Source organism: Salvelinus sp. IW2-2015, linkage group LG6.1 (assembly GCF_002910315.2).
Source record: "Salvelinus sp. IW2-2015 linkage group LG6.1, ASM291031v2, whole genome shotgun sequence".
NCBI classification, from domain to species: domain Eukaryota; kingdom Metazoa; phylum Chordata; class Actinopteri; order Salmoniformes; family Salmonidae; genus Salvelinus; species Salvelinus sp. IW2-2015.
In genome coordinates, this window is record NC_036845.1 from 18,305,363 (window position 1) to 18,324,528 (window position 19,166).

Sequence of the window (19,166 nt, forward strand, 5' to 3'; positions counted from 1 at the left end):
TTTGCAATAGACCATAGACCATACGGGGCGGCAGCATAGCCTAATGGTTAGAGCATTGAACTAGTAACTGAAAGGTTGCAAGATCGAATCCCTGAGCTGACAAGGTACAAATCTGTCGTTCTACCCCTGAACAAGGCAGTTAACCCACTAGTGGTAGCCTAGTGGTTAGAGCATTGGACTAGTAACCAAAAGGTTGCACGATCGAATCCCCGAGCTGACAAGGTACAAATCAGTCGTTCTACCCCTGAACAAGGCAGTTAACCCACTGTTCCTAGGCCATCATTGAAAATAAGAATTTGTTCTTAACTGACTTGCCTAGTAAAATAATAAATAAATAAAATTCAAATACAGCAATCAATATAATCTTGGGTCGTATTCATTAGTGCACAACATTGCAAAACAAACGAGCGATTCAAATTGAACAATTTGAAACGGATGTCAGTCTGTTTTCTTTCGTTTGGTGCCCAGTGAATACGACCCTGAACAACCTCTTTATGGTTATTACAGGAATCCGTGTTTGTCTCTCATCAATAATGACCAACGCAATTATGCTGATTGGAGACTTTTGGACACAGATGATGTGTTTTCCATTCAGATAACCTAGGAGCAGGAAATATAGAGATTGCAAATAGAGATTTTCCATCTCATGTTACTCAGTTTTATTGTTGTTTTCCACCCTTTCCACATGAAATGTCTCTACGTTGAAAATCAGTAAATGGCGTCCTCGTAAAACTCTGATCATTATCAAGAAGGCCTGGCTTCTCCTTTGGGAGGCAATCATCTAGAGTGTGTGTGTGTTTGGGGGGGCTGACACCACCATTAAGACAGTGAAATGTCCATTTTAGGGCTTCACGTTGATTTGTTAATTGTCATTGTGTTATCGATGCTACAATCTGATTGAGATGGATATGTCTTCAGTTGGCTATTGTCATTGTTCTCACTATTGCACATTTGCATATGGCTAAAGCCTCAATATTTTAGCTTTACAAGTGAGCTGCTGCTCTGTTTCCTCTATGTCTGCCACTTAGGAGTATGTGCTGATACCAGCACTGTATACTGGTAGCCTATAATGCCCAAAACGTTTCCTGCATGCTGCTAGCCGGCTAGCTTCCTTTCCTGGACAACAACAAGCAAGTAATTGCCATATCATTGGAGTCGGAGGCACCTTCACATCAGAAGCAGTGATTAAGGTGCTCTGGATAGTGAGTCTCCCTCAGAACACTCAGGCAATGTCCACTGCAACAACACCGAAAGAAAATTGACAGGCCATTCTGGGGGTTTTCCACCTAGTGCTCAGAAAGCCTGTAATGGGCATTCTATCTGTAGCTAGGTGAGCCAAGGATGAAATAGCATAAAATAGAGGCACAACACAAAGCTCTGATATCTGACAAAATGACGGACCAATCACAAAGGGAACAGTCTTATTTGTATTGCGTTGCAGCAACATGGGGTGTTCACAATACAGCTTTTAGTGCTCACAGTCTAGGAAACAGTATCTGTTGGTTGTCCAAACCAAATATTTGCATATACATTCTACGTACTTATTTGATTGTAAATGTTTGCTTTTATTCTCATTGCATGTTTGCTCCTGTAAGTACAGAGAAAGCTCACATCTTAAACTGACAGCACGAATTTGACATTTTGGTGCACTAGCCTTGATGAAAACACGTCCTTTATTTCACACCTATTTAGGTGGCCTGTATTAAGCGTTCAATTAAGTAGTTCAGTTAATCAGCTAATAAATTACAGTCACAGCTGCTTTAGACAACCCTTTCTCTTCAATATAGAATAACCCCATCTAGTGGAAGTAAAAATCCATATTAACCACGTAGTCTATTTTTCTACAGCCTATAATCTCAGTTATTTGTTTGGCAATATGAACAATTCTGAAATGGTTGATGCCGATAAGTTGATACTGTAAATGGATGTTGCTCTATTCATCAATCTGTTTTAAGTATTTTGAAGAATATTCTGACATGTATTGTGTTTATAGGCATTTTGGTGCGTGTGTTATTGATGCTGTACATCATCCTGTCTCAATGTCGCTGTTTCTTTCTGAACCATGATCATCAGCCGGAGTCATAAGGCTCACATAAACCAGATCTAAAATCCAATAACCATATAAACCTCACTGTTTACTCTCATTTAGAAATAATATATTTACTTGGCAAATAATCTTTATGATTGCTGTCATTTGTTTGGTGTCAATCTGTTTACATCATTCCATTTGAATCTCAATCACATTAAGCCCTGTGAATAAAACCTGCATGTTATTGATCATTTCTTATGAAAATACTAGGGCTGTCTAAAGTACATTTTCCTTGTCTCCATTGAACGAAAGAGTGCAGTAAACAATGACATTCAGCTAAATGAAGAATAAGCTATAGTTTATAAATCTACTCTCCCTTGTCCAGAAGTATCGGACAAAGCAATAAAGTGGCCTAGGTGCCTTTATTTGTGTAACCATGTCGGACACAATGCCTTTGTTGTCTGTGAAGCAAAAGGTCTTGAAGCCAATGGAGTGGTTCTGACTCAAATGGCAGGTTTACTTCTTTTCTGCCTTTGTTGTTGATGACTCTTTGCTGATGTGGGTAAACACAGCTGCCATGATTGGGATGATATGGGTGCTGTGTGGGAATGTGTGTTTGGGTATGCACTGATCGCTCGGCGCTAGCTGGACTGAGAAAAGCCACTCGACCCTGACCCAGGACAATGAGGGAAATACACTCTACCTTGCATCGTGGCTCTGTTGCCATAGCTTCTAGGGCAACGCTCGCTGAACTTCTGGGTCCATTCTACTTCATCGCCCAGCTTAGGCCAGCGCCGTAGCATTAACACCGGTATAGAAAAAGGAACCTTCTGGATGTCCTGAGAAGAGATGGCGGTCAGTTCCATCTCAATTCCAGTTATAGCATGGCTATTGTTGTTCTTTGATATCTACAGGTATACTGGTAAATCATACCCCAGAGCTATATGACACCCCAACAATAGGCTACAGCAGGATTTATGTGTCACACTGTCTAATCTTAATTAACAGCCACAATCTTGGACAATAGGTCATAACTCACAGTGTACTATAGAGTCCCATACGCTATCAAGGAACTGTACAAGTCCCTCATATAGTGTGTTTGTTTGCATGTGTGTGTTTGTGTGTGCGTGCATGTGTCCATGCATGTATGTGTGTGTGTGTGTGTGTGTGTGTGTGTGTGTTTTAAGCATGATCCACCAGTCATAAATCTCATCTGTGCTGTTTAGTCCTGCACATATGTGAGAATGAAGGAAGTGCCCAACTGAAAAATTACATTAACCAGAGGGCTGTAACATCAATTAGTAAATGATATGGGCGAATGGAAGCATATTGAAGGATATCAGAGATAACTGAAATGATTTGTTCTTGAGAGCACACTTCTTTGTCCTGATGTTGTTCAGCAGAGGAGGAATGGCACCAACATTTGGCCATCCAGTGGGGAGAACATTGGGGGATATACTAATGGGCTATTGTGCATCCTTTACTGTAAATGCCTCCATCTCATAAAGTAGCCTCTCCCTAAATACAAGCTCTAGGCCTACTGCAAGAACAAGAGCCAGGCACAATCATTTACCATTATCAGAGAGGAGCTAATGCTTGTTGTTTTTCAAAAATAATACTTTGGGATGAGATAAGGTTTGTCAAGCCTGGCCCACTATCCTTCATTGGCTAACCACAAATCCAGCACCTTGTTTCATAAGCCAACAGCCCATTTCACAGGAATTATGAATGCCAACTACACTGAGTGTACACAACATTATCAAGAGAACAATTAATGCTGAACAATTAATCAAATGGCCACTGGGACTATTTGCATTGAACCATGGATTGAGACATGGATTGTGTATGTGTGCTATTCAGAGGGTGAATGGGCAAGACAAAATATTTAAGTGCCTTTGAACGGGGTATAGTAGTAGGTGCCAGGCGCATCGGTTTAAGTGTGTCAAGAACTGCAACGTTGCTGGGTTTTTCACGCTCAAATTTTTCCCGTGTGTATCAAGTATGGTCCACCACCCAAGGGACATGCAGCCAACTGTGGGAATCTTTGGAGTCAACATCGGCCAGCATCCCTGTGAAATGCATTCGACACCTTGAAGAGTCCATGCCCCGACAAATGTAGGATGTTCAAAAGGGGGTGCAACTCAATATTAGGACGGTGTTCCGAATATTTTGTACACTCAGTGTATATTAGACTGCTGTTAACAATGCAATCACCCCACATGTTAGCCTACAAGAGAATGATGTCATTCGATGTCTTATACATCGCATTGTGCATAATTATGGCCATGAGAACGTGGACAGGCCAAATTAAAATTTGGAGTGCTTTTTAGTACATCTTGGGCGTGGTACTGAAAGCTGACGTGAGACGCGCTGCCCAGCCCCTTCTATAATATGTAGGGGGAAATAGGGCGAGGAGGGATTTGAGCGAAGCCATCCAGCGACTGAGGACGCATCAGGTGGAGAGAGAAACTGCATTACGCACCAATCAAATATAGAACAGTACCCTCTGGACCGCTAACTTCAGACATATTGACAAAATGTCTCATAAAAAGTATCTTCACTTACATTGTATCGAAAAACAATGAGGAACATTGCAACGAATTGAGATACAATATTGTGTGATGGCTGCATTCAAGAGACTCAAGAGACTTTGAAACAAATTATGCTTTAATTATCTGAATTGGCAAAAACGCCTGCCAGCTACTGTCAAACGACCCAGGAAGACATATGAAGGCATTTGTGCCCCCTTCACTTACATTTGAAAATAGTTCAGAGCTAGTAAAAGTGATGAACTCGTCTGGTTTGGACAACCTAACCGAATTTGCACCATGGTATGTCAACAGAACGGATGTCGAGGAGGAAAACCAGAAACTTTTGTTCGGGATTGGCATGGACAACTTCATTACGCTTTTGGTTTTCGGACTCATCTTTACGCTTGGAGTGTTGGGGAACTCCATGGTTATCACGGTGCTGGCCCATAGTAAACCCGGAAAACCACGGAGCACCACCAACATATTCATCCTCAACCTTAGCATCGCCGACCTGTCCTACCTGCTTTTCTGCATCCCTTTTCAGTCAACTATTTACATGATGCCGACATGGGTTCTGGGTGCCTTCATCTGCAAGTTCATTCATTATTTCTTCACCGTTTCTATGCTGGTCAGTATTTTCACCTTGTCCGCAATGTCGGTGGACCGCTACATTGCCATTGTTCACTCCAGAAAATCGTCCTCCATCCGCGTGTCAAAGCACGCTTTGATCGGAGTGGTGGTCATTTGGATACTCTCTTTGGCCATGGCAGCGCCAGTCGCGGTTATACACAACATATACCAGAGAGACGAGAATCACACCTATTGCTGGGAAGTGTGGCCGGATCAAAACCAAAAGAAAGTCTATGTTGTTTGCACGTTTGTTTTTGGTTATGTATTGCCCCTGTTGCTGATTTCGTTCTGTTACGCAAAGGTAAGCAAGCAATCCTGATTGATTTATTATTGTATTGATAGAGAATTGTATTCGCAATGAGTTATGAATGCCTTTACATATGTCAATTTATGAGTTTGGGCAATCTAAAATGGGGACAACTAAGACATCAATTAGATAGCCTTTGAAAATAAATTATGTCAATATAATGTTATTGTATATTTGTTATAGCATAGGCTTAAATGGATCGTTTGGTATGTCATCACACAATTCTTTATGCATTTTCAGGTTTTAAATCACCTGCACAAAAAACTCAGAAACATGTCCAAAAAGTCAGAGGCGTCGAAAAAGAAGGTATGTAAAACCATTCATCACATTTTACATATTGACTGTTGATGGTGATCATTAGTTGTATGGCGGACAGCCCCACAAATGTAGTATGTTGCAGTCTCCCACACCAGTTGTCCAGCAGCAGTCTAGGATTTAAAGCTGCAGTCTGGGATTTAGGAAGCTGTGCATTGGTCTTTTCAATTCTTCATATTTACTTAATGATTCTTGAAGAATATAACTTATACATGTCTCACGAGCTTAGCACTATGACCCACTGTGGTTTTTATCATAACCCAAAATAGGTTTTATTACTTGTTTACAAACACAAAGAATGTAAAGAAACATTGTATAGCTTCAAAATATGGTTTAAACTATATCTAGGAGTTGAACCATCTTAGCCTGTCAGTCCTTGCATTTAAAGAGTGTTCTATGATTTTGAGAGGACTTATGCCTCGTCACAGCTCAGCTATGTGGCAAACAAGTGACGGTGACCCTGTTTTGTTGTTTAACATTTTTACTTTAATACTTTTTCTAGACATCTTGTCTAGAGATCTAGGAGTCTAAAAACACTGTTTGGATAAGATGTTTTCAAAGATATAATCATAGCAAACATATCATGCAATGTTCAATGTCCAATCCCTCTTACTTTTCAATGCACTTTATGATGATGTTTATAATGATGTTGATGATCAATTTGGTTCAAGTCGTTACACAAACTCAATGTAATTTGAGAAAGCCCATGTTTAGTAATGTGCCATTTTCAGAGACATTGTGTATAAAAGCATAGAGCCAGAGGTGTCATGCCCAATATCCGATTTGTTCTGTTTAAAAAAAAAATATATAAATGAATAATATATTTTTGGTTGTTGTTTCTCTGTAATACCACTAGCCACCTAGAAATGTTATGAAGTTGGCTTTAGCGGGCACAGATAAGTTCCCTATCTCCCAAACTCATAACTAGCTACCAAGAAGCCATTTCATGCTATCAATCAAGTTAGAGTAGCTATCTTGTCTATCTTAGCTGACATGTTTTCTGGCAAGATCGGTCGACTTTAGAAAAGCAAGCAATAACTACATGTACTGAACAAAACTCACACCTTTCAATCTTTTACCCAGATCTTAGCAGAGATGCAGAGAAGCATATTTAGTTTCTTTAAAAGGAGAACCCCAGACAGCTCAAGAGGTATGCTTAGATATGCAGCCAAATATACATATTATTGACATAGAATCAATCATAATGATTATGGCTCTAGATTGTAGGAAAAAGCTGTTTCAGGTGTTTGAACAAGGCAAATATCTCCAACCTCCGCTCCCCTCCGGACCACCCCCCCAGCCATCCTCACATACTTTGTACCAGCTCAGATTTTTTGGGGGTGCATTATGCACCTTCATAGACCTGCAACGTATACCATGGAAGAACCAACATTCCATTGCCAGTTTTCTAGGCAAACATAATAGTCGAGTGAAGAAAAATAACCGATAAACTTAGTCAGTATTGTAAGTTGAATATAAGGCACTTGGTATCGGCAGTACATTCCATCTACAATGTCCCTGAAGCGCCTGTCAATTACCACACTTGAGTGAAGCAGCAGGGTGGGAAAGTGCAATCAAACTGGACTTAAAGCCATTACTCTTCTTAATGGCCATTTGCCTGTCTAAGCCAACCCGCTGCTGCTGCTCGCCTGGCGCTGACCGTCTGTCAGACCTGTATCACACACCAAAATATGGGCCTCAGAGATCTATATTTGTTCTAGCCAATATACTCCAAATAAACGGTTCAGTAGTGTCCTCAGATTTTTTTAAATACATTGGCTCATTAGTGTTGGCCATTACAATATGCCCAGATACTGGTCCATATGGCGTACACATAACTAAACAATCAAATATTAATGATGGTCTGAACTAAGTGTTTACAAAAATGTATTCTCGTTTTGTCACATTTACACAGTTTCAATGTCATTCAATAAGTATAAACTCTGATTACTGAAATATTTGTCTATAGGAATAGCTTCACTATAATCAGGTTTCCATCCAACCTTTTCATGCGAGTAAAGCACATGTCGGATAAATGACACAACAGGCCTGATGGAAACAGCTAATTTGTCGGTAAACTTTCCAAATGTCAACACAACTAAATACTTCAGACAAGGTGGGATCTTTTTGTGTCAGTAACATTAATTATGCGAGATACGCTTTTAATAATAACCATCATATCACGTAATCGCGTGACTCCATTACATGTTGTGTGGTCCTCCCACTACGACTCAGGAAATAATTCATTTTATTAGGCTACAAATGAAATAAATTATGATGAACTTGATGCTCCTTTCCAATAAATATCGAGGGTCTTATTCTGGTGACATGATGATCGATGCTTGGCTGCTATTTGACAAATAAAAACAATCTCGCTATTTTGTCCATAATAATCTCATCATGTAGGCTATACCCGCATTGTATCTGCGAGCTGTTGGCTAAGGCGCACGTGCCAATACCAGAGGGGGCACATTCGCCAAATAACGTAATTTATTTTGTGACAAAACCATCAGTAGAGTTGAAAATGTGATGGAAACCCATTTAACTTATATCTTTTTCTTTTTTTTATCTGATACATGATACATCTGATACATAAATCACAAAAGTGATTTTTATGTGCACCACGTCATCACGCACAGCCGCAAGAAGCCAATTTAATGGAAATACATCTCTGGTGGGAAAACGCACATATTGTTTTTATGCAGATTTTAGAATATACTCATGAAAATATGTCGCCAATTGGATGGAAACCTAACTGATGAGATACTGCTGCCTGGTTCAAATCGATGCGCATGTTTGAGTCGTCAATCATCTCACCCAACCAGCCTAATTTATTTACAGTTAAAGCTTTCACTGTGGATACAATTAAATGCGTCAAATGAGTAAAGTAAACTGAGGCTGTGTCCATAGGCAGATCAAGAGACAAGGTATTCAATTAAAGGTATAATCAATTGTGTGTTTGTGTGTCTGTGTGTCTGTGTGTACAAAACATTAAGAACACCTTCCTAATATTGAGTTCCACCTCCCACTTTGGCCTCAGAACAGCCTCAATTTTGTCGGGGCATGAACTCTACAAGGTGTCAAAAGCGTTCCACAGGGATGCTGGCCCATGTAGACTCCAATGCTTCCCACAGTTGTGTCAAGTTGGCTGGATGTCCTTTGGGTGGTGGACCATTCTTGATACACACTGGTAACTGTTGAGTGTGAAAAACCCAGCAGCGATGCAGTTCTTGACACAAACCGGTGCGCTAGGCACCTACTACCATACCCTGTTCAAAGGCACTTAAATCATTTGTCTTGCCTATTCACGGTCTGAATGGCACACGTACGCAATCCACGTCTCAATTGTCTCAAGGCTTAAACATCCTTCTTCAACCTGTCTCCTCCCCTTCATCTACACTGATTGATGTGGATTTAACAAGGGATCATAGCTTTCAACTGGATTCACCTGGTCAGTCTATGTCATGGAAAGAGCAGGTGTTCATAATGCTTTGTACACTGGCCTCGAACTCCAGCCATCAGTTCAGTAACTCCTCCAATGCTGTGAAACGGCGCAGCTGGGAGGAGCAGCTGGGAAAACAATGCTACTATAGCCACTGTTATAAAACGTCTCCACTTATCAGCCCTAGGTACACACAGAAGGAGGACAGGGTGTTTTTAGACTGCCGCGTGTGGCATCCAAGTGAGCACGCCAAAATAAATACGTATTTTCAACATCTTGTGCTCATAGGGATCTCTCTAAAGCTCCTGTAATCCCCTGTGACAAGCATATTGAGTAAATGTTGTACTTTCAATCCACTCCTGAAAAATAATCTTGACAACGTGTTTGGATTATTATAAAGGGAATCGTGACACGAGGCCAGATCAACCTGGATTTTTTTGTATCATGCACTTGGTTATAAATGTGACGTGTCATATGAATTCCAGTACTTTCTGACACTTCATAATAAACATACTCAAATAAATGAAATGTCAACAGACGGTTGTTAGCGATTGCAGTCTTAAAAAAACATATTTAGGCTGTTCTGAGAAAAAGAAATGTGTTCCCTGGAGTAGGTAATGGGTTTGTTTTGGATTGGCATGCCGCTATGTTTTAATGAATTCCCTGCGTAGGGCACAGTTAATTAGCAGATTTAACAGTTTTACTCTCAGTTATTTCATTCATTTAGGCATCTAAACAGCACACAGGAATTGTTATGGATGCCAATACTGGACTGGCTCTTCCAAAAACCTCTAAATGAGGAGCTAAAGCCCTTCAATGTGAGGATGGCAGAGGGGAAGTCACAATATTCTACCTCCACTGTTTCACTTCATTGATTTTATCTTTTGGGGGGATTTTTAGCCCCTCTGACTGTGTGTGTGTGTGTGTGTTTGTGTGTGTATGTGTGTGGGCATGTGTGTGTGCTGTACTATACATACCGATTCAGATTCCTCTTCTATACCATATACAGCAGCTTAAGAGAGTGATTTATATATTTATATTTCCATATATGGGCCCAAGAACTATTTACAGATTCACAAGTTGTCACCGTCAAATTAGCTGTGCTCGGTCTTCAAGAGAAACACCACATAGACTCAAACACCTAGACTTAACTAATGATGATAAAAAATAAATAACAGTGCAAGGTTATTTCCGTTTAAAATTTGGGATTTGACTGTTGAATGAGTAATTGAACGCTACACATACCAATTTGACAGCTGTGAATGATTGGGAGTTCAGTGTACAGTCAGTTCTGCTGGTCTTCAAAGGAGATCTTGGGAACAGGTGAAAGGGAGATTTTTTTTCTGTGGCTGTGCCTTTTGAAACAATGTGGTCGATGTTGATTTTGGGCTGGTTGTAGTGCTGAATGGTAGGTGTTTGAGCTGGACTTATGTACATTTTCATGATGCCACCAAGCTTACTGAAAACCTCAGTTCATCAATTCATTACTTAGTTACATCTACCCCTCTGTGTCTGTATGTCTGATCTTTCTGTCGTTCTGTCTGTCTTTACACTACAGGTCTGTTTTTTTATTGTCTGCGTTCCTATCGGTCTTTGACCATATATCTTTCTCTCTGCCATCCCTCCCTCCTTTTTTCTCAGCATCATTTCCCAGTTTCCTGTAAAAGCTCCATGGGCTACCCTGTTAGTGGGGCTTGGGGACTGCTGTGGCAGGCAGACACTCGAGCCTCCCTTTTACCCAAATAGCAGTGGAAAGCAAGCAGACACATTTTTAAACATCTCCAGCCCAGCCCCAATGCCTTTTTAGTATGTTCCCGCTCTTTAATATATCTCCCATGTTGTGTGCTAATTATTTAACACAACGGTAAATCAATCTGCAAGCCAGGAATGCAGGGGAAAGGCAGAGCAGGCCAGCAAGCATGAAATTGGCATTTAAGCTGACAGGTGCCACCTTTAACTATGCTAGTTTTGGCAAAAGACATGAGAACATCCCAGATTCATAAAGAGACAAGGTTATACACGTCACATGCTTAGTGGACGCACACCGCTATAACAAATAGACAATGTATTGACATTAAAAGATGCATTCAGAATTTTTTTTCTTTTTATGAAAGATAAAACTGTAGTGGACAAATGCCACCCTTCATACTTGGAGACCTCTTACCCTGTGCCCCCCCTCTCCCCTCTCTCTCCCCACTAGACTGCCCAGACGGTTCTTGTAGTGGTGGTGGTGTTCTGCCTGTCATGGCTCCCCCACCATGTGGTCCACCTGTGGGTGGAGTTCGGCAACTTCCCCTTGACCCAGTGGTCCTTCTTGTTCCGGGTGGCGGCCCACTGCCTGGCCTATAGCAACTCCTCCGTCAACCCTGTCATCTATGCCTTCCTCTCGGAGAACTTCAGAAAGGCCTACAAGCAGGTGTTCAGGTGTCAGATTACCAACTCCCCTCTCAACGAACTCAAGGAGTTCCGCAGCAAGGTGGACAACACACCACCCTCCACCAACTGCACCAACGTCTGATTGGAGGTCACCGAGTGCCAGCTCAACTACGGCCATGCTGATTGGTTGTTTTCAAGGGGGCCTTCTGAGACATAGAATGCTATGAGATTCCATGTTTTAATTCAGAGATTGCATGAAGACAATATGAAGGAAACTGGATATGCACTCAAGCTACATAGTTCCACATCAGTGCTGTTCCATCATCAGAATAACGCCACGCCAGACGATGTGCCATACTGGACATACGATCACGTGAGCAGCTCTCTTTCTCTCTTGCTCCCTCTCTCTCCCTCTCCTCCTCTATCTTGCTTTCTCTCTCGTTCTCTCTGCCGTGATCACAGGAAGATTGCTGAGTCTGACTCTCAGGAATGGAAAGAATGTGGACTTTGATATCTCACTGACCATCTTATCATACATCAAAACTGTGAATGTTTGGTCATTTGCCTTCTTATTATGTGCATATTGTTGGTCCTTTGTGATGCTGTATTTCTGCTGTCTTAAGTAGCTATTGAAATGAGCGTCTATAATATAGCTTCACTCTACACATTAAAGCCTGAGGTTACTGCTGTATATTGTACATGGTATCCTATCATGGAGTAGTTTTGAATTGTTAAAAAATATTAGCTATTGCTCTATTAGATATTGCCCAGAATATAAAAAATGCACACAGTGTAATTTTCTCTTTAAAGTTGAATATTTTTTTGTAGAGAAAGCATTTTGTTGTTTGAATGTAATGGCCAATTCTCTTGTTGCGAGTTGCCAATGTGTATACAAGGGAAATGTTGTCCGTATAATTTAAACCTGTCTTGCCATCTGTAATAGAGTTTTCAATGGAAATAAACACATGTTGGGATTTTTAATAACGTTATTGTATAAACTATTTAAAAACTATAATGTGTACTCAATATAAGCCTACTTTATCTTATTTATTGAATTGGTGTATGATATGGAAAGCTTAAGTCCATGTTTTCTGGCGTATTGTTTTGTGATGACTTTGGCTTGTACATTAGAACTTGTACAGGTACAGTATGTGGTTTTATCTTAGTGCTGGATCACTGAGCAACCTTGCTTCAAAGGCATTGTGTGGGATCTCGTTACCCTTTGACTTCCATTTCCCCTCATCATTACAGAGTAAACTAAAGGAAAATCTTCAAAGATCAGAGGCTGCCAAGATTTTGTTTGTCTGTGGTAACCACTTACAATCAGAAGTAAACAGAAAAAACACAATTATTCTCACAAAAGTATATCCTGCCCCTTTTCACAGCTAATACCACATCCATGTTTGATAGTTTAGTATATGTGAGAGAGATTTGAAAAAGTCACTTCTTCTCATTTTATGTGTCGAAAGCTAGCTAATACTCTTTAAATATTTAAATATTTTGTATGGTTAACATAATCCAATCAGGGATTGTCCACTCTATCAATCAATCAATCAATCAAATGTATTTATAAAGCCCTTTTTACATCAGCCGATGTCACAAAGTACTATACAGAAACCCAGCCTAAAACCCCAAACAGCAAGCAATGCAGATGTAGAAGCACGGTGGCTAGGAACTACTCCCTAGAAAGGCAGGAACCTAGGAAGAAACCTAGAGAGGAAGCAAGCTCTGAGGGTTGGCCAGTCCTCTTCTGGCTGTGCCAGGTGGAGGTTATAACAATACATGGCCAAGATGTTCAAACGTTCATAGATGACCAGCAGGGTCAAATAATAATAATCACAGTGGTTGTAGATAGAGAACAAGAATGAATACAGTAAAAAACATGGAAGAGACAGCACTTTGGTTATTTCTATCCATGGTACAGGACAAAACTATCTCATACGGATTTGTATATATTTGAGTACTGCCATGGGAAACTCACTTTGTGTTCATTGTACGGTGTGTGGCTTTCTCTATAGCGAGGCGCTGTTGCACACTCTTACTTAGCAAAAACAAATATCAGTAATGAACATCTAGAATGGGTTAGGTTTAGGCATGCTATTAAGTGGTTAGGGTAAGTGGTAGGCAGGGTAAGGTTAGGTATGCTACTGTAGCAAGTGGTTAAGGTAAGTGTTCGGGTTAGGGTAAGAAAACAAGAACATCCATGGAGTGGAAACTTCTGATACTCACAGATTGCAAATCCTGCAATTTACATTCCCCACAACCAACCAACCAACCAACCACCTTGCAAAGCAACGTGACTCTTGTCACGTTTTCACTCACCACCACATAAGAGCATCAGCAAATTTACAATCACACTCAAACTCAGCTGCCCATAGAATCATTGGAACTGCTAATTATTTGGAACTACTAATTATTTCATTTTGTATTTACGGATTAATGCAACCCAGAGACTACCAAGTGATAATCATGTTAAATTATTCCTTTTAATCCCTCATTACTCATTATCAGTGTGTTTAATATTAATGAAGACTCTCTTGATGAATTAAGACTCCTGAGGATTCTTTCAGTCGCCCACAATTAGTTTCTGCTCCAGAACACAATGAATCAAATATTTACTTCCTGGAATGGAAGAAACTTTCGACACGTGTCACTCTGTAAAATACCTATCCGTATTTGAATTTCTAAAATGTAAAATGCTTTTTTTTGTGCCATATTATCCTGGAAAAAATCGACACTTTTATAATTTGCCAATGCAGTGCTTATACATGTTCATATCACATTAAACTGTTGATCATGTTGTGACAAGCAATATGTTTCCTCATGAAAAGACTCTACTCTATTGTCTACTGTGAACATACAATATACACTATTGTGATGAAGGTAGATGTTTTGGAATTTGACCATCTGTAGTTCACTTTTATTCCCTCAATCAAGTCTTGATTTCCATTGAGGTAATAGGTAACAACCAGCTGGCCCATGAGAGAAGAATTAATTTCCTGAATGTGGCATTTGGCTAATGTGCTGAATTGGACTGTTTAGCCCAGGCAATGGACCACTGGCATCGCTCATAATAGATTGGTTTGCAAGGCATGAATACAGAATGTGCTTATCTTTTTGCACTAGAAAGCAGCCAATCATCAGCCACATCATCCAGCGCCACCCAGTTCTGCAGGAATAAATGTCTCACATCAGAAAGCGTGAAAAATGCCATCTCTAGTACTTAGTAGTCTTAGTAAACACACTTGGAGCACAAAACATACATAAAACATAAAACATGAAAACGATCTCACCCCGGAAGCATAGCCCTCCAAGAATGTGGAGATGAAGTTGATTCCAGAACCAATCTTTCTTGTGAACTTTTTGTGAATTATTTTGTTGGTAGCATGCTCCCTTCAGGACAATAAACACCACTAGCTCACATCCAAATATACACTTTATCCTTACTCATAATCTTCTTGGCTAGCTATTTTACTACCTCTTACTTTTAAGGGTCACCATGGGTCATCATGCATGGGTCACCATGCTCAGCAATAAGAATAATAAATAATGCTGTCCACTACAGATGTAGGATCTTAATTTGACCAGTATTGTCGCAGCATAATCCTGCAGCAAATGGATTTGAACTTTTAGTCCATAATGTTGCTTGAATAGTGGTTAGGCTATTAGCCAGCCAAAATGAGGCTACATGAAAAGTGCAATACTGTTAAAATAACCGTGTGCTAGTGCAGGTTTTCAGAGAATTTATGCAAATCACGAAACTCATCTGCATTTCCTGCGGCTCAGGAAAATTCTCAGCCACAAATTAAGATCCTACATCTGTACCAAAGTTATTAGGCAATAAATGAAACTCTTTAATCATGCAGAGAACATCCATGGTTCTAGCGTACAGTACTGTATCAAGGTCACTCTTTTTCTCAAAAGCACAAACACACTCCAACCACATCTTGTACAGTTGATTTTGGAGGATTGAGATATATTTATTTCAATCTGAAGAGGATGAAAGTAAGGGCTATTATTGACTATTGTTGAGGGCTGTACCAATCAAACCTGGTTCCATCCTGGGTATGCTTTTGGGATACGTTTTTTGGTACAAGGTCATGTTCTTTCTACCCACTTTGAGGTACAAATATTCATGTGTAGTTAAAGTATATTTTGCACATTTTGTGCTTTCGTGGATGGGCTGGAATTTTGTGAGTTGATAAGATATCTGCTCTTTGAATTCTAGTTTATCGACCCAGCAGGTAGATAACAGCGGACTAAACAAGCTATCTGCTCCCTCCCTTGCATGTAACATATGCTAGCTGTATGTGAGGGTTTTTATCTCACCCACCCACTTATGTTTCCACACAGCTTTGACTATTTACTTATGATTAAACAGCATCTGTACTGTCCTGGGGGGGCAAACTACCTGCCCTCCAGGACACCTACAGCACCCGATGTCACAGGAAGGCCAAAAAGATAATCAAGGACAACAACCACCCGAGCCACTGCCTGTTCACTCCTCTATCATCCAGAAGGCGAGGTCAGTACAGGTGCATCAAAGCTGGGACCCAGAGACTGAAAAACAGCGTCTATCTCAAACATAGAGTGGCTGCTGCCAACACACAGACTCAAATCTCTGGCCACTTTAAGAAATGTAATACATTTATTTAATAAAGGTATCACTAGTCACTTTAAATAATGCCACTTTAATAATGTCTACATATCCTACATTACTCATCTCATATGTATATACTGTATTTTATACCATCTACTGCATCTTGCCTATGCTACACGGCCATCGCTCATCCATATATTTATATGTACATATTCTTATTCATTCCTTTACACTTCTGTGTATAAGGTAGTCGTTGTGAATTTCTTAGATTACTTGTTAGATATTACTACACTGTCTTTGTCACGTTCCTGACCTATTTCTGTTAGTTTGTTGTATGTGTTAGTTGGTCAGGACGTGAGTTTGGGTGGGCATTCTATGTTGTCTGTTTCTATGTTGGTTTAAGGGTTGCCTGGTATGGCTCTCAATTAGAGGCAGGTGTTTGGCGTTCCTCTAATTGAGAGTCATATTTAGGTAGGTTGTTTCACAGTGTTCGTTGTGGGTGGTTGTCTCCTGTGTCTGTGTCGATGTTACACCATACGGGACTGTTTGCGGTTTGTTCGTTTCATGTAGTCTGTTCCTGTTATTTGCGTTCTTCACGTTATATGTAAGTTCGTCGTTTCAGGTCTGTCTACATCGTTTGTTGTTTTATTAGTTATCAAGTATAGTTCGTTTTCGTCTGTTTTGTTTGTTTAATAAATCATGTCATTTCACTACGCTGCGCCTTGGTTTAATCCCTGCTCCTCCTCTTCGGATGAAAAGAGAGGAGGAACGCTGTTACAGAACCACCCACCAATCCAGAACCACAGCGTAAGCGAGCAACGGGAAAGTATACAGGACTTGTGGATTGGGAGCAAGTATTAACGGAGAAGGACCATGGGCTAAAGTGAATCACGTCCATGGAACAGCTGGAGGCAGTTCGGAGAGCGGAGGAAAAGAGAGAGAGGAACTGCGTTATGAGGGGACGCGCTTGCACGGAAGCCCGAAAAGCCGTGAGTAACACCCAAAAATGTCTTGGGGGGGGCTAAGAGGTAGTGGGCCAAGGGCAGGTAGGAGACCTGCGCCACTTCTCAGGCTAACCGTGGAGAGCGGGAGTACGGGCAGACACCGTGTTACGCAGTAGAGCGCAGGGTGTCTCCTGTATGTGTGCATAGCCCGGTGCGGGTTTTTCCACCTCCCCGCACTGGTAGGGCTAGATTGGGCATTGAGCCAGGTGTCATGAGGCCGCTCAACGCGTCTGGTCTCCAGTGCGTCTCCTCGGCCGGCATACATGGCACCTGCCTTACGCATGGTTTCCCCGGTTCGCCTACATAGCCCGGTGCGGTTATTCCACCTCCCAGCATGGTCGGCGACCGGAGCATTCAACCAGGTAAGGTTGGGCAGGCTCAATGCTCAAGAGAGCCAGTACGCCTGCACGGTCCGGTATTTCGCGCTACCTCCCCGCCCTAGCCAGTACCACCGTGCCTACACCACGCACCAGGCTTCCAGTGCGCGTTCCAGAGCCCTGTCCCCTCCACGCACTCTTCCTATGTGGCGTGTATCCAGTTCGGGGCCTCCAGTTCCGACAACACGCACTAAGCCTCCTGTACGTCTCCAGAGCCCTGTACGCACTGTTCCTCTCCCGTACTCATCCTGGAGTGCCTGCACTCAGCCCGGTGCCACCAGTGCCGGTACCACGCACCAGGCCTATAGTGCGCTTTGAGAGGTCAGTGTGCCCTGTCCCTGCTCCCCGCACTAGGCTTGAAGTGCGTGTCTCCAGTCCGGTGCCTCCAGTTCCGGCACCACGTACCAGGCCTACAGTGCGTCTCAGCCGCCAGAGTCTGCCGTCTCCCAACGGCGCCTGAACTGTCCGTCTCAAGCGCCGCATGAACTGCCCGTCTGTATTGAGCCTTCAAAGCCGCCGTCTGCCATGAGCCTGCAAAGCCGCCCGTCTTCCATGAGCCGCTAGAGCCTTCGCCAGACAGGAGCCGCTAGAGCCCCCCAGACAGGAGCAGCCAAAGCCTTCCGCTAGACAGGATCAGTCTGAGCCATCCGTCTCCGCAGCGCCATCTGAGCCATCCGCTCCGCAGCGCCATCTGAGCCATCCGTCTCCCCAGCGCCGTCTGAGCCACCGTCTCCCCAGCCCGTCTGAGCCATCCTCTCCCCAGCGCCGTCTGAGCCATCCGTCTCCCCACGCCGTCTGAGCCAGTCCGTCTCCCCGCACCGTCTAGCCATCCGTCTCCCCAGCGCCGTCTGAGTCATCGTCTGTCCCAGCCATTAGCGCCCGTCTGTCCGAGCCGTCAGAGCCGTTAGTCAGTCAGGAGCCGCTAGAGCCATTCCAGTCAGGATCTGCCAGAGCCGCCAACCAGACAGGATCTGCCAGAGCCGCCAACCAGACAGGATCTGCCAGAGCCCCAACCAGACAGGATCTGCCAGAGCCGCCAACCAGACAGGATCTGCCAGAGCCGCCAACCAACAGGATCTGCCAGACGCCAACCAGACAGGATCTCCAGACCGCCAACCAGACAGATCTCCAAGCCGCCAACCAGACAGGATCTGCCAGAGCCGCCAACCAGACAGGATCTGCCAGAGCCGCCAACCAACAGGATCTGCCAGAGCCGCAACCAGACAGGATCTGCCAGACCGCCAACCAGACAGGATCTGCCAAGCCCAACCGACAGGATCTGCCAGACCGCCCAACCAGACAGGATCTGCCAGAGCCGCCAGCCTGCCATAGCGTCCAGAGCCGCCAGCGAGCCATGAGCGTCAGAGCCGTCAGCGAGCCATGAGCGTCCAGAGCCGTCAGCGAGCCTGAGCAGCCAGAGCCGTCAGCGAGCCATGACGGCCAGAGCCGTCAGCGAGCCATGACGGTCCAGAGCCGTCAGCGCCATGAGCGTCTAGAGCCGTTCAGCGAGCCATGAGCGTCTAGAGCCGTCAGCCTGCCATGAGCGTCCAGAGCC

General features: G+C 42.8%; 1 protein-coding gene across 1 annotated transcript; it reads left to right on the plus strand.

Annotated features, from left to right (window-relative positions):
• The first annotated feature begins 4,460 nt into the window (after window positions 1–4,460).
• Window positions 4,461–14,402, plus strand: LOC111965265 (galanin receptor type 1). Its single transcript, XM_023989345.2, has 3 exons — window positions 4,461–5,491; window positions 5,738–5,803; window positions 11,455–14,402. The coding sequence occupies exons 1-3, from the start codon at window positions 4,757–4,759 to the stop codon at window positions 11,770–11,772; spliced, it is 1,119 nt and encodes a 372-aa protein (XP_023845113.1). The 5' UTR covers window positions 4,461–4,756; the 3' UTR covers window positions 11,773–14,402.
• The last annotated feature ends 4,764 nt before the right edge of the window (window positions 14,403–19,166 follow it).

Coding starts and splice junctions, on each gene's coding strand:
- LOC111965265 (XM_023989345.2), top strand. CDS start 4,757: ATGAAGGCATTTGTGCCCCCTTCACTTACATTTGAAAATAGTTCAGAG. Junction 5,492..5,737: donor TTTCGTTCTGTTACGCAAAG/GTAAGCAAGCAA, acceptor ATGCATTTTCAG/GTTTTAAATCACCTGCACAA. Junction 5,804..11,454: donor CAGAGGCGTCGAAAAAGAAG/GTATGTAAAACC, acceptor TCTCCCCACTAG/ACTGCCCAGACGGTTCTTGT.